Source organism: Chiloscyllium plagiosum, chromosome 14 (assembly GCF_004010195.1).
Source record: "Chiloscyllium plagiosum isolate BGI_BamShark_2017 chromosome 14, ASM401019v2, whole genome shotgun sequence".
In the NCBI taxonomy this organism is placed as follows: Eukaryota; Metazoa; Chordata; class Chondrichthyes; order Orectolobiformes; family Hemiscylliidae; genus Chiloscyllium; species Chiloscyllium plagiosum.
Genome location: NC_057723.1, coordinates 29,744,438 through 29,761,350, shown reverse-complemented (window position 1 = coordinate 29,761,350; position 16,913 = coordinate 29,744,438). Strand labels below are relative to the sequence as shown.

At 39.5% G+C, this 16,913-nt stretch overlaps 1 protein-coding gene across 1 annotated transcript in view; it reads left to right on the top strand.

The window, feature by feature from the left end:
* Positions 1-16,913, top strand: part of LOC122556908 (cyclin-dependent kinase-like 2) — a 102,836-nt gene that overhangs the window by 10,538 nt on the left and 75,385 nt on the right. The window contains exon 4 of the mRNA XM_043704160.1: positions 9,790-9,902. Coding sequence (XP_043560095.1) covers positions 9,790-9,902 — 113 coding nt within the window. The remainder of the gene's footprint in view (positions 1-9,789; positions 9,903-16,913) is intronic.

The window sequence follows — 16,913 nt, the reverse complement described above, 5'->3', positions numbered from 1 at the left end:
GGGCACTTATGTGGAATCTCAGGAGGCAAAAAACTAGTTTAGGCTCATTGTAAAGTCCCAGAAATTGAATAGCTTACTAATAGTAATTTCCTCAGATCATATATACAGAATGATCATTTCAGGAGAAGAATTCAAAGACAAAAACATGAGACACATTAGGGAAAAAAAACCCTGACATTCTTGAAGCTTGCTTAATTTGGTCTTGCTGTGGACTTGTCAGAAAATGGATTGGAGGGAATCAAACTTGAGTCTTGAGAGAATGAGTGCAAGGTTGAGCAGTAATGGGACCTTCAAAGACCTTTCACAAAAAGGGCAGCTAGGATTTTACAGCGATGCTGATGGTGGGGGTGCTAATATGCAATCAATCGTATAAAAACACTTACATGCCTCTACATATAAGTGTTAATGAAACTGTTATGCTGGCTGAAACTTCCAGGTCAGTTGCTGTATTTTAGGGATAAGTAAAAGGCAACAGTATTCGCATTCTGCTATTAACCATAGTAATGGAATGCAAGGTTAAGATAAAGTGCACAAATTTCACACATGTCAGTATTAGAAAAGAGGAAAAGTAATCATGGGTTACAGGAACATAGGAACAGTATTAAGACATTCAGTTCATCGAACCTACCCTACCATTCAATTACATGATGGCTGATCTACCTCAATAACACTTTCCCATCTTGATAATCTTTAATGTAATTAATCTCCAAAGAAACTGTTGATTTTGAAATTGAACATGATCAATGATTGAGCTCCCACAGTCCTCTGGCGATAGAACTCCAGAAAATTCGCCACCCTTGAGTGAATAAATTCCGAAATCTCAGCTTTAAATAACCTATACCTAATCCTAACTTTATATCCACTGGTTCTAGAGTCACAAAAAGTGATCCATCTTGTTAGATCCATTATGAATCTTAAGTTTCTTAGAAATAACCTCTTATTCTTTCAAATGCTGGTGAATACAGACCAGTTTCCTTAATCATTCCTGATAAAACTTTAGTTTAGCCTCTGGAACATTGTTCTTTGCATTGATCCTATTTGTGGAGATGCTGGTGTTGGACTGGGGTGGACAAAGTTAAAAATCACACAACACCAGGTTATAGTCCAACAGGTCTATTTGAAAGTACAAGCTTTCAGAGTGCTGCTACCTGACGAAGGAGCAGTGCTCTGAAAGCTTGTACTTTCAAATAAACTTGTTGGACTATAACCTAGTGTTGTGTGGTTTTTAACTTGATCCTATTTGACACTAAGCATAGCTTCATCTGTCTTCTATATTTGCTTACTACTTTTCTACTGCCTTTTACTAATTTTTCTTCCCTTGGATCTGAGGTAGTATGGGCTGAAATTAGAAACAAGAAAGGAGAGGTTACCTTGTTGGGAGTTTTCTATAGGCCTCTAAATAGTTCCAGAGATGTAGAGAATATGATAGCAAGGATGATCCTCGATAGGAGTGAGAGTGATAAGGGAGTTGTCATGGGGGACTTGAACTTTCCAAATATTGACTGGGAATACTATCGTTCAAGTACTTTAGATGGGTCTGTTTTTGTCCAATGTGTGCAGGAGAGTTTCCTGACACAGTATGTAGACAGGCCAACAAGGGGGCGAGGCCATATTGGATTTGGTACTGGGTAATGAATCCAGCCAGGTGTTCGATTTGGAGGTCGCTGAGCACTTTGGTGATAATGACCACAATTCTGTTATGTTTACTTTAGTGATGGAAAGGGATAGGTATATAGTACAGGAGAAATGGTATAGCTGGGGAAAGACAATTACAATATGATTAGGCAAGATTTAGGATGCATAGGGTGGGGAAGGAAACTGCAGGGGATGGGCGCAATAGAAATGTGGATCTTATTCAAGGACCAGTTACTGCGGGTCCTTGATAAGTATGTAGCAGTCAGACAGGGAGGAAGTTGTCGAGCGCAGGAGCAGTGTTTACTAAGGAAGTTGAATCTCTTGTCAAGAGGAAGAAGAAGGCTTATGTTAGGATGAGATGTGATGGCTCAGTTAGGGCGCTTGAAAATTACATGTTAGCCAGGAAAGACCGAAAGAGAGAGCAAAGAAGAGCAAGGAGGAGACATGAGAAATTGTTGGCAGATAGGATCAAGAGAAACCCTAAGGCTTTCAGGTGTATCAGGAATAAAAGAATGACTAGAGTAAGATTAGGGCCAATCAAGCATAGTAGTGGAATATTGTGCGTGGAGTCAGAGGAGATAGGGGAAGTGCTAAATGAATACTTTTCCTCAGTATTTACACTAGAAAAAGTGTAAATATGGTTGAGGAGAATACTGAGATACAGACTACTAGACTAGATGGGATTGAGATGCATAAGGAGGAGATATTAGCAATTCTGGCAAGTGTAAAAACAGGTAAGTCCCCTAGGCCATATGGAATTTATCCTAGGATTCTCTGGGAAGCCAGGGAGAAGATTGCCAAGCATTTGGCTTTGATCTTTATGTTGTCATTGTCCACAGGAATAGTGCCAGAAGACTGGAGGATAGCAAATGTTGTTGTTTTGTTCAAGAAGGGGAGTAGAGACAGCCCTGGAAATTATAGAGCTGTGAGCCTCACTTCGGTTGTGGGTAAAGTGTTGGAAAGGTTTATAGGAGATAGGTTTTAAATCATCTAGAAAGGAATAAGTTGAGTAAGGATAGTCAACATGTTTTTGTGAAGGGTAGGTCATACCTCACAAACCTTATTGAGTTCTTTGAGAGGGTGCCCAAGCAGGTGGATAAGGGTAAAGCAGTTGATGTGATGTATGTGGATTTCAGTAAAGTGTTTGATAAGGTTCCCCACGGCAGGGTATTGCACAAAATACAGAGGCATGGGATTGAGAATGATAAGTGGCTTGGATCAGAAATTGGCTAGCTGAAAGAAGACAGAGGATAGTGGTTGATGGGAAATGTTCATCCTGGAGTTCAGTTACTAGTGGTGTACCACAAGGATCTGTTTTGGGTCCACTGTTGTTTGTCATTTTTATAAATGACCAGGATGAGGGCAGAGAAGGATGGGTGAGTAAATTTGTGGATGACACTAAAGTCAGTGGAGTTGTGGATAGTGACGAAGGATGTTGTAGGTTACAGAGAGACATAGATAAGTTGCAGAGTTGGGCTAAGAGGTAGCTAATGGAGTTTAATATGGAAAAGTGTGAGGTGATTCACTTTGGAAGGAGTAACAGGAATGCAGAGTACTGGGCTAATGGAAGATTCTTGGTAGTGTGGATGAGCAGAGAGATCTGTGTCCAGGTACATAGATCCTTGAAAGTTGTTTCCTAGGTTGATAGGTTGTTAAGAAGGCATACAATGTGTTAGCTTTTATTGATAGACGGATTGAGTTTCTGAACCATGAGATCATGCTGCAACTGTACAAAACTCTGGTGCGGCCACATTTGGAGTATTGCGTATAGTTCTAGTCACCGCATTATAGGAAGGATGTGGATGTAGAAGCTTTGGAAAGGGTTCAGAGGAGATTTACTAGGATGTTGCCTGGTATGGAGGGATGGTTTTAGGACAAAAGGCTGAGGGACTTGAGGCTGTTTTCGTTAGAAAGAAGAAGGTTGAGAGGTGACTTAATTGAGTCATATAAAATAATCAGAGGGTTAGATGGATTGGACAGTGAGAGCCTTTTTACCTTGGATGGCAATGGCTAGCATGAGGGGACGTAATTTTAAATTGAGGGATGATAGATATAGGACAGATGTCAGAGGTAGTTTCTTTACTCCGAGAGTAGTAGGGGCATGGAATGCACTGCCTGCAACAGTAGTAGACCTGCCAACATTACGGACATTTAAATGGTCATTGGATAGGCATATGGACGAGAATGGAATAGTGTAGGTTAGATGGGCTTCAAATTGGTTCCACAGGTCGGTGCAACATCAAGGGCTGAAGGGCCTGTACTGCACTGTAATGTTCTATGTTCTGAGCTCCAACTTATATTCCCATTCCCCTGCTAATCAAGTTTAAATCTTCCCAATAGCTCTGGTATATCTCCTTGTGAGAATGTTATCCCTGGTCTTGCTAAGCTGTAGTCTATCCATTTTGTATCAGTCCCATCTTCCCAAGAACTGGTCTCAATGCATCAGGAATCCACTGTCCTTCTCCTATGCCAGTATTCCTGCCGAGTGTTTAATCACTCAATTCTTCTATTTCCTCGCTCACTACCAAGTGGGCATAGTGGTAATTGTCAGATTACTATTTTGGAGATCCTTCCAAGCTCTGGAAATCTGCTTTTGGGACCTTATTCCCCTCCCTATCGAAATCATCCATACTGATGTGGACCATGAATGTTGGCTGATTTCAATTCGCCAGCAACATTTCCTGCAGCCTTTCCGTGGCATGTTTGAAGGAGTCATGTTTATGGCCAGAGAAATACTTGTCCGTTCCACTAACTAAATACTCCCCTATCAATATTAATCAAATAACTGTTGATATTGGAGATTTGAAACAAACTAAAATGGGAATTGCTTAAGAAACTCAGCAGGTGTGTAGAGAAATCAGTTTGCACTTCGAGTCCAATGATTCTTAACAATTCCTTATCAATGGTGCTTTTCCACACTTCTTTCTCTCTTGCTGTGTAGTTGAGCCATTTGTGGTTCTCCTGACTTCAATTTGACTGCACTCTTCTGAGAAACCATTTGCGCTCACTGATATCCAAAGTGAAAAGCTGATTTGCCAGCGAGATCATCTTTTCCTGCAATATCTGCCTGGTTCTTTTGGAGAACTTTATTCCCCTATTTCTTATCTGTCTGCACATCCTAAAGCTGAGATACGATCAGTTTCCTCTGTGCTATCCTTAAAATCCTCTGGTTTGTGGATATACAGCAATGACTTTGAACCAATCTGTAGGAACATAACCCGGCGTTCAACTTGTGATCTCATGATACTTCCTGTAGATGTGTTCAGCTCAGACATATGATATGTCCATGACACACATTCTGCGTGCTGTACCTTCTGCTCTGCTGAGCTGTTGTGCCATCTCTCAGCTGTACCAACTATTAATTACTTACCAGTTACTCTGACACTAGCTCTTTACAGTGTACTAAAGTAGGAGCCAAATGCTGTCCAGTGAAGAAACTCAACACCCTCCAAATTCACTTGACTTGAAATCCGCACCCAGCTTGAAATGTATACTCAGACCTCTGTATTTATATTCTGGAGTTACAATGCAGCAACCAAATGGAACTGAGGTGAGTTCATCTGCTCTAGTGGACAGTGCATCCTCTGAGGGTTCTGCCTGTTCTACTTCTGAAGGGATGTGTTCTGTGAGACTGGGACTGATGGACCTCTGCATCTGGCTCTTCCTCACCTGGCTGTAGATTGAGTACAATCTAGAGACTACAGAAAAGAACATAAAGATTTGTTTGTGTTATTTAACTAAATAATTTGCATATGGCAATCAATAACTATATCCACTTAAACATCTGCATCTTGTAATATCTCAGTAGAGACTGGATCCCTGGGAATGAGTTACAGGCTGGAATCCAATCAAGACACCAAAATTGGAGATGTAGTGGACAGCGAAGAAGGTTACCTCAGATTACAATGTGATCTTGATCTGATGGGCCAATGGACCGAGGAATGGCAGATGGGGTTTAATTTAAATAAATGTGAGGTGCTGCATTTTGGAAAAGCAAATGAGAGCAGGACTTATACACTTGATGGTAAGGTCCTAGGGAGTGTTGCTGAACAAAGGGACCTTGAAGTCCAGGTTCACAGTTCCTTAAAAGTAGAGTCACAGGTAGATAGGATAGTGATGAAGGCATTTCCTTTATTGGTCAGAGCATTGAGTATAGGAGTTGGAAAGTCATATTATGGCTGTATAGGATATTGGTTAGGCCACTTCTGGAATATTGTGTTCAATTCTATCTGAAGGATGTTGTGAAACTTGAAAGGGATCAGAAAAGATTTACAAGGATGTTGCCAGAGTTGGAGGATTTGAGCTATGGGTGGGGGTGGGGTTGTGTGTGTCTGAATAGACTGGGACTGTTTTCCCTAGAGGATCGGAGGCTGAGGGGTAACCTTATAAAGGTTTATAAAATCATGAGGGGCATTGATAGGATAAACAGACAAAGTCTTTTCCCTGGGATGGGGGAATCCAGAACTAGAGGGGATAGGTTTAGGGTGAGAGGGGAAAGATATAAAAGGGACCTAAGGGGCAACTTTTTCTACACAGAGAGTGGTGTGTTTATGGAATGAGCTGCCAGAGGAAGTGGTGGAGGCTGGTACAATTACAGCATTTAAGAGGCATCTGGATGGGTATATGAATAGGAAGGGTTTAAGAGAGATATGGGCCAAGTGTTGGCAAATGGGACTAGATTGGGTTAGAATAAATGGTCGGCATGGACAAGTTGGATCAAAAGGCCTGTTTCTGTGCTGTACATCTCTATGACTATGAGATTATTTGAGACCAGGTACTATTTTGCAGCAATGCAAAGATATGTCACAAAGTGCAAGTTATCAGGTCAATTGATGAATAAGCCTTATTAATTAGCTGTGTACATTGTCTATCAGTGTCTCAAGAATAATGATGCCTTTGGATAAGTATTTTCAGATAACTAAATTATTGTTAATTATTCATTTTAGATTTTTTTTAAGCAATGTATTTTGTTGTGCAGTTTTAGCTAACTTATGTATAATATTTAATCCTGGGCTAACTGAAAGGATGATTACAAGCCACCTGCTTTAATGCTACAGGGTTAGTCATTTAACTGCTAGCTATGCAAAATAGTCTCAAAATGGCAAAGGTTGACTAATTCTGTTCTGTTCTGCTGTGATTTTTGTTCTGATTGTTGAAAGCAAAAGTGAACGCTCTGCTTTAGTTCAGGTTCAACATTTTCTAAAAGAAAATGATGAGCTGGTATAATTAATTAATTGCAGAGGTACTCCTTATTTTCTTTATCATATGGCTTATCGCAAATTGTAAAATACATAAACTCCGTCTCCAGAAACATGTCCAGATCATTATGTTACAAAATGCAAATGTTTATGTGGATATAAGTTATTGATTGTGATAAGCAAGAAATTTAGTTAAGTTGTGGCAGTTATATGCTGCAGCATTACAAAACAAAATGCAATATAACATTTACTTTTTTGTTTGGAAATAGAAAAGCTCAGATTTTAAGATACTTTTAATTAACCTGTTCAAATACATTATAAAATGTCTGGAAGCAGGTGAGACATGAGTCCAGGTCTTCTGGCCTAGAGAAAGGAATATTACTACAAGTGCTTCCTTCAAGTATTGGATTATGGCATAACTTTTAGACCAGCCTGTAACTTTAACGCAGTTATATGACATCATGACATGTGATGTTCAAGTATAAATTGTCTGAAGTAGTATGAAGTCCCTCTTTGTGTAATGAAATCAGTTATGTGTAATATACAGTAGCATCAGTAAGGACAGAACCCATACTGTCTTTTCAGATTAGTAACATTGTAGCATTGTTAATAATGAGTGTTGTTAATAAACCTCAAGATATCTGACTCAATAATAATCCAGTCTTTGTGGTAAATGTTACATTGGCTAACATACGGAAAGCTGCAAAACACATCACCAAAGGTTACAGAACCAAGGCAAGTGGGTAAAGTTGAGATAACTATCACTCTGATCTATTGAATGGTAAGACCAGTGTGAGGAGCTAAATGGTCTACTCCTATTCCAATGTATCTATTCCAGATATTTCAGTTGTAATTCTCAACTTCTACACTTATTTTAGAATGAGGCAATTTGATGCTTTGCAGCCTATACCTAAACCTGATAATTTTTACTCTAGGGATCTCAAACTTGAAGAACTTTATTTAAATTGGATAAAAATGTAATTCATGACAGGCCAGTACCAGGCTGAATGTCAACAAATGTATTAAATTTCTGAATCTCTGTTAAGAACTCATCCATCAATCATTATTGATATATAGTGCAGATACTTGGCCATTTACTTGTCAAATGTGGAAATAAACTAAATTGCACACATACCAGACTATTTTAAAATAAAACCGTTCCCAGTGAGAGACTATATGGACCTGAGAGCTAGAGGGCACTGAATAATTGAACATGGAGAACAGACCTCATTCAGTCTCCAATTTTAAAATAATCTTTTCTATTTTTATTTTTGTATTGCAGCTTGATTTTTTTCAGTATGGTATATGTGAAGTGCAAAACAAATTACACATTAGGAAGCAGAAAGGTCTCAGTCTCATGGTAGAATCCGTAATGATTTCATCATCTCTATGTATCGTCTCAATCCTGAGTCTGATAACATGCACTGCCACTTCTGTGGATCATCATTGATGCCCACAGAAGTGGCAGGGCATGTTATCATTGTTTGTGCTTGAGAGGTAGATTTGCTTGGAGCACCATTTTATCTGCAGTACATGCTGAGGAACTGGTATCCGCAAAACTGTAATTTCTGAAAAGTTAACACTGTTGACAGGTTGAAATCACTGCTGGACAAGTTCACACAGGTTTTTACAATTGGTTGTGTGGACATGGGCCCTCTTGCAGCACAATGGATCCAAGAAGCATGGGTTCAAGTCCCACCTGCTTCAGAGGTGTATCATAACATCTCTGAACAGATTGATTAGAAAAGTGGGGACTTAAAAAATTGCCCTGCCCTGACCTGGCTCTGCATGTAAATTAATCAATTGGGGCAAAAAATGGATGATTTTGGTGGCATTTAATACATGAAATTAAAATCCACTCATGATTCAGTGATGGAAAAAAGAAAGTTCAGCTGTGGGTAAGAGCACTTCTGGATAAAGAAAAGGAAACTTAAGGGAGCACTATAGTGTGATGATTGACCCTTTGCCTAACACATGAAAGGTCCCCAGTTCAAAACCGAGCTGAAACAGTGATGCTGCCTTATTATCCAGGCAAAGTGTTGTTCCTGCTTGTGGTAAAATTGAAAGGAATTTGGACAGTTCTTGTGGCACAGCCTCTGAACTAGGAGGCTGGAATTCAAGTCACACCAGAGATTTGTAATAACATTTTTGGACATCTTGGTTCAAAAGTATTTTTAAAAAGGAACTTAAGGGGATGAGAGGGCTTGGGTTTAATTCCCACCTAAGCCCCAACACATCTGAACAGATTAATTTTAAAAAATCTATATTGTAACACATTTACTGAAATAAATGTGAACTTAAGAGAGGACCCTTGTGGTGCAATGGTACTGTCCCTACTTCAGAGCTAGTAGGCATAGATTCAAATCCCACCTGTTCCAGAAGGGTTTAAAAACTCCTTGAACAAGTTGATTAAAAAATACCTGGGAACACAAGGGAAGGGGCTGTTGTAGCACACTGCCCCTACCTCTAGACAGGAAGCCCAAGTTCAAGACCCATCTGCTCCAAAAGGTGTGTCATTTTATATCTGAAAAGACTGCTTAGAAAAATATCTAGGAGCTTAAGGGAATATGCTGATAAAAAGCATGACAACATGAAAAAAATATCTTGTTGACAGGATGTGCACACTGTTTTAAGGTTTTCTTGCTGTTATCGATGAATGCATGAGGTCACTCTTATTGCTTGTTAAAGATCAAGCCACAGGATTTTGTGAAGAAACCCTTGATCACTTAATTAATTACCATTTCCAAAGGATCACTGCATTCTGCATTATTACTTCTGCTAAAAGTTTTAGAACAGTTGCAATAAAACATAATAAAAATTATCACCTCAGTACAGTTTGTACATGTGCTACATCTGACACAGAACAATTAGCACTTTATGTTCAAGAATGATTTCTAAGGGATAATTGATCACAATAAATATTTCCTAAAACAATAATACATATTTTCTTTGCAAGACCTGTAGATATTTGGGCATTTGGATGCCTGAGTATTGAAATGGCAACAGGAAACCCTTACCTGCCAGGAAACTCTGACTTAGATCAGATCCACAAGATAGTGACACAAGTGGGTAAGTACAAATTAAAAAGTTTAATTATTATTCATGGTCTATTGTACAAGATATTCACACAAATTTAACAGAGATGTAATTGAAATAAAATATATCCCCACAATAGTTGCAAGTAATCAATTGGAATGCAAGAGTAAAGGAATTTTACTACATTTATACAAGGTGTTGATGAGACCAAAGCTGGAGTAGTATTCAATTGTGCTCTTTTTTACTCAAAGAAGAACATCCTTTCCCGAGAGGGAGAGCAACAACATTTTAACATGGGAAGTGGATTCAAACCAGATAGTGAGGTATATTAAAAATCACATACTTTTCCTGGACAATAAATTGTTTTACAGGTGGAGCCTTACAAACCTTATTGTCTTATACCTTAACTTCCCATGCTTAGAGCAACATTTTCCATATTTCTCCCATCAAGGATATGATGGCTGGAGCCTTATTTGAACATCCATCTGGAGGATTGACACGGGAAGAGTCACTGAAAACGGCTAACTTCATCTCTCAGATCACCCAAAGTGAAAACTTGAGTGGGCATTTCCCCAGATTTAGTTCTGTTTTTGGAGCCTCCCCAACTATTGTGTTCCATCATTGTATTCCATTCCATTTTGTCATAACTCTCATCAGATCTTGTCTGAATACACAGTTATTTAACTGTCCTATCACTTTTTAATTGACCTACTTCTTCTCGAGATTCAGATCATCACTCTGTAGCAACTTGGTCTGATTTACTGGGGAATGATTTAACATTGTAATTGTTGAGTTAAGATTATTCCAGACCTGGACTGAGTACTTACTAACCACGTATTCTAAAAAGCCCCAGAAGGCTGTTGCAATTAAAATTATCTCTATCCTATCTGAATCAAATCACTCAATTTCCACAGAACCTTTGCATAGAAAATCATTGACATGATCATAAAGATGTCTGAGAGTTTCTATTTGTGATACCAGTAATATGTTGTCAGGTATGATTTCAATCTACTTTCAGAAAGAAACATCTATCCGACAAATATCATACCCTTGGCATATCATTTAATGCATAAACACATTTGTTTAATTTCCATAGTTTCCATTCTTCATTAAGTGGTTTCAAAAAAACTTCTTTTTTTTCAAATTTTCACCTTGCAAAACCAATTGACTAACATTCCCAAGAATATCTGGCTAATAGAGTTGAAAAAAATCTTCAAGGTCATGTTTCCTGTTGTGGAGGAGTCGACTCTAAAATTTTGTTTAAATAGTCCCTCTCTGAAATCCCAAGCCACTAGTATTGCTTTGACTTCCTATGCCTTATCAAGAATTCCTCCTGAGGCTGCTTTCTGAGATCTACAGCATCACAGGTGCCCAGTCATCCACCAATTTAATTCATGCCACATGATATCATGGAACAGCTGAGGCACTGGATCTTGCAAAGGCGATGGCCCTGAGTGCATTCTGATAATAGTATTGACAACTTGGGTGACGCAGTGGCACAATGGTTAGCTTTGGTGCCTTACAGTGCCAGGGACATAGGTTCGATTCTACCTGCAGGTGACTATCTATGTTGAGTTTGCACGTTATCCTGGTGTCTGCATGGGTTTCTTCCAGGTGCTCTGGTTTTCCTCCGACAGTCCAAAGATGTGCAGGTTTTTTTTAGATTAGATTAGATTACTTACAGTGTGGAAACAGGCCCTTCGGCCCAACAAGTCCACACCGACCCTCCAAAGAGCAACCCATCCAGACCCATTCCCCTACATTTACCCCTTCACCTAACACTATGGGCAATTTAGCATAGCCAATTCACCTAACGTACACATTTTTGGTCTGTGGGAGGAATCCGGAGCACCCGGAGGAAATCCACACAGACACAGGGAGAATGTGCAAACTCCACACAGACAGTTGCCTGAGGCGGGAAATGAACCCGGGTCTTTGGCGCTATGAGGCAGCAGTGCTAACCACTGTGCCACTGTGCCGCCCATGTAGGTGTATTGGCTATGATAAGTTGCCTATAGTGTCCAGGGATGCGCAGACAAGGTGGATTACCCATGGGAAATGCTGGGGTACAAGAATAGGAGGGTGGGTCGATCTGGCTGGAATGCTCATTGGAGGGTCGGTGTGACTCACTGGGCTGAATGGCCTGCTTCCATATTGTAGGGCAAAGGGCTTTTGCCCAAAACATCGATTTTCCTGCTCCTTGGATGCTGCCTGACCTGCTGTGCTTTTCCAGCACCACTCTGATCTAAACTCTGGTTTCCAGCATCTGCAGTCCTCACTTTTGCCTAGTCTATGATTTTATGACTTGCTGCTTGCCGTCATCCAGCCAAGTTATTCCAGTACAACTAAAGCATTGGCATATACCCAACAATATGGAAGATTACCTATATCCCCAAAAAGCATAACAAATCCAACCCAGCCAATTCCTACTTAATCAGTAGATACTTGATTGTCAACAAAGTGATGGAAGGGGTTTATTGACAGGACTAAAAAGCAACACATAGATAGGAAAGTTCTGCTTGATGTCTGGGGTTCTGCTAAGGCCACTCAGTGCCTGACCTCATTATAACCTTGATGCAAACATGAACAAAGGAACTGAAGACCAAGGTGAGGCAAAAGTGTCTATCCTTGACACCAAGGCACCATTTGACTAAGAATGGCATCAAGTAGACCAAAGAGAAGTAGAGTTAAGGGGAATCATAGTAAAAATCTGTCCACTGAATGGTATCATAACTAATACAAAGGAAGATAGTTGTGGTCATCTCATGTTAACGTCCTCAGCCCCAGAACATTACTGCAAATGTTCTTTACAGTAGTGTCCTGGGCTCAAACATCTTCAGATGTATTAGCAGTGGTAACGATTGTTCTATATTCAACACCATTTGCAACATTCAGATAATTAAGTGGCCAGTGTCAATATGAGCTAATAATTGGCAAGTAACATCTGTGCTTCAAAATTACCAGGCTATGCCCATTTCCAAGAAAAGAGAATTTAACCATCATCCCTTGATATTCAGTCGCATCACTGATGCTCCATTATCATAATCCTGGGGGTTACCAATGATCAGGTAAGTACTGAGGGAACACAGCAGGTCAGAGAGGCTAGGAATTCCATGGCAAGTACCACACTTCCTGTCTCATTGTTCCTGTCCACCATCTAGAAGGCACTTGTCAGGAATGTAATAAATATACTTGCCTTATAAATATACAACACTCAGGAAGTTTGACACTACCCAGAACAAAGCTGATAGATTGGCAACTTCACCATTTATACACCGTATCATCCCAAGTTACACTGCAGTAACTTACCAAGGCTCCTCCGACAATACCTGTCAAACCTACCATGTCTGCCATCTACAAAGATGGAGATATGCATCAAAACACCACCTGCAATTTCCCCTCCAAGCTATTCATCATCCTGACTTGGATCCATGAGTTGATATAGTTGGGTCTTAAAAAGACCTGCATTTGAAACTCTAACAGTCCCTTCAGTTATATTTGTTACTCTGGTGAGAAATAGCTTTGTCTATCCTCCTTCAGTCTCTTACGCATTGCATTCTGTTCCTCCATAACTGTCAAACATATAATTAAGTGAATTGCATTGCTTCATTACCTTCTAGTGTTGCTCAGATTCTGCAATGTAATAATCAATCCTGATTAAGCTAGGTTGACTACTGTGGTTGGAGAATTACTACCTTTCCCTATCAATTAATGTAACCCTTTCCACTTTTTCTGATAATCTCTTTTATAATCTAAAGAATGCCCAGAATTAAACTTTATCTCCCGTAGCATAATTCAATGTCATAAGGGATGCCAAATTTTCCCTGTGACTTTTGTCTTGATGAATGTTCTTCTCCCTGTATCTAGGTCATTCAAGTGCACAGAAAAGGTGGAACTATGTAGTCTCTTCCAAGGCTGGGGAAAGATTACACATCACTGGTATTTTTGGATTGCTTCCAAAGACCAACTGATACAGACTTAGCCTTGAAACAGTGAGATTAATTTTTCACATAGACTGCCCATGCTAGGGCAATTGTTGACTTATAATTTGGCTGGTCACTTAAGGTGTTACAAAGCATCTCATCAATCACTGTGTGATTTATTTGACAAAGCCCATTCCTGAAGGGACGTTTCAGCTGCTGTGTTTATCATTGCAATGTTCAAGCACAGGTCTCTTAAGCTTATCATTGTCAACATCTTTTGATGTTTATAGGTTCCCCTTTTTTAATTTGTATAATTCAAGTGGTCAAACATTTGTGTGGACTGGTTAAAGGCCAGTTTATTACAAACTTTTGTTGAAGGTCCCTGAAGAATAATGTGATAAATTTATTAACTAAAAAAATTACAGAATAACATCAGTCTTACAGTGCAGAAAGAGGCCTGCTGGACAAACTTTCCCCATTCCTGAAGAAGGGCTTATGCCCGAAACGTCGATTCTCCTGTTCCCTGGATGCTGCCTGACCTGCTGCGCTTTTCCAGCAACACATTTCCAGCTCTGATCTCCAGCATCTGCAGACCTCACTTTCTCCAGAAAGAGGCTATTGCTCATTGTACCTACACCAGCTCTGCAAATGAATATCATTATCTTTGACAATCTCTGGCTTTATCCCCATGCCCTTACACATTATTTTTATCCAGGTAATCATCTAACACTCTCTTCAATGCCTCAGTTGAGACTGCCTCCTCCACAATTCCATGCAGCGCATTTCAAACACAAATTACTTGCTGTGTGAAAAGGATTTTTTTTCTTATTTTGCCCTTGCTTCTTTTGCAAATCACTTTAAATCTCTGTTGTGTCATCTTGGTTCTTTACAAGCAGAAACAATTTCACCCTCTCTACTTTATCCAGCCAAAGCATGATTTTGAAAACCTCTATCAAAGGTCTCTTCCTTTCTCTAAGGAGGACAGTCCCAAGTTCCTCAAAGCTCATAACTGAAGTTTCTCATCCCTGCAACCATTCATCAGAACTCTCTCTAATGTGTTCACATCCTTCCTATATATATTCTCCAAGCTGTCGGCTTAGCTCAGTTGGCTGGATTGTTGGTTTGTAGAGCAGTGTGATACCAACAGTGTGGGTTCAATTCCCATTACCAGTTTGAAGTTACCATGAAGGACTCTCCTTCTTAACTTCTTCCCTTGCCTGAAGATTAGTGGCCCTCAGGTTAAATCACCACCAGGGTCTTCTCTGTAATGAGAGAGCAGCCTGTATGGTCTGTAAGACTATGGTGATACAACAAGCTGTACATAATACTCCACCTGATATCAAACAAGATGCCAAGACTAAACCAAATACTCATCAGGCAAAAGAATATCTCAAATGAGAAAGTTCCAATAGGTCTCTACAATATACAATTGGCGCATGCAATGTTGTTTGAGTTTCTTCTTGCTAAAATTAAGGTTAACTGTTGAAATCCAATCCAGCAACTGTGATATCTTCTGCAGTTGAATTGTTGGTGTTTTCATGTGAGGTGGGCTCAATGTAACAACAGATTTTAGGAGAGAGAGAAGACTCCTGACTTTGGTTTCGTAGGCATGGCAATTTTAGCCGACAAATTACAGTAAACCATTACTTGTTTTGAGATTTCTTTTTCTCCTCACCCACTGGAGAGAACTTTCTTCCAGATGATTCTAGGTGGGATCTCTTTCTTGACAGATTGGTTGCGTTTTTGTTTCATTCTTTGCTTGCAAGTTAAGAAGGTATTGTTACCATGTGACCTATACAAAAAGCTCGATCATGTTTTTGTTTAAGGCATTTGCAGTTCGAAGACAATCCTTCCCCCACCTGTGGTTCTTAGGTTTGTTATGTTCGATGCCTAATTTTCATTCTCACAATGAGTCATCACTGAAGCTTTGTTATCTCCTGGGTAACAGTGAAAAGTAATTGCATTGAGGATCAACAAGCCAGGTCAATCACGAATACAAGAGCAACAAGGTATGTTGATAATAAAACACTTCATTTATGCCTTTCCCCATAGAAATTTCTGTTGTTTGACAAATAATTCCTTTATAATCAATGCTACTTACCCAAATGAAGATTGCTTTTCATTTTGCACATATCTTGAGGATCATCTTTTGCCATCTTTGGTGCGGAGATTAAGTCTGACAGCCACAGCTCCGTCTGGCCTGGAGATATTTTGAAACAATCTTTTCCAAGGATTTTGAAAAAAAAATTGTAGTCTTTAAAGCAGGTTTTCTATAAGTTATTTGGTCATGTATCTACTGCCTTACTGGAAATAAATAAAATCTAGATATGTTCTTTTGGGTTAGAAAATTATGTTTTAAAAACAAAAAGCAATTTTATTTTACATTCATGCAGGTGATGGTTGCAATATAGCTTCTGACTATTTCCTAGTTAGCTGTTATCTGGGAATTATTTCCTTTCTCTTTTTCCTAGTTTTTAATACAGCTTGTATTAATTCTTGCCTTTGGACTTTGCTAAACTCTCTATTTGCAGCTAAATAAAAACTGAAAGAACTGCGGATGCTGTAAATCGGAAACAGAAACAGAAATTGCTGGAACAACACAGCAGGTCTGGTAGCATCTGTGGAGATGAATCAGAGTTTACAGTTTGGTTGAGGGACTCTTCTTAAAAAGGTCTTCCTCTGAGGAAGGGTCACTCGATCCGAAACGTTAATTCTGATTTCTCTCCACAGATGCTGTCAGACATGCTGAGCTGTTCCAGTAATTTCTGTTTTTGCCTCTATTTACAGCGTTTTCATTTAGTGAGGTCTGCAAAGAATGTGCCAGGCAAGTTCAAAGCTCATTTTCTGGATTAGTGGTGCTGTAAGAGCACAGCAGTTCAGGCAGCATCTGAGGAGCAGTCAATCATTGTTATTTACCAATAAAAATTTCTTGTTCTTTTGCCAGATTTCAACCCTTTAGATTCCCTTAGCAATTTGACCCCTCATTGGGCCTGTAATTCAACCCTTCTTTGGTCAAAGTCCCTTTTTGCTGTTACAAGAGTATCATGAATATGCTGTTTATTTTCTAGACAGAAGGTTTGCTATTCCTGTCTAGTATGGTCATTGCATAGCTCTCAATTTC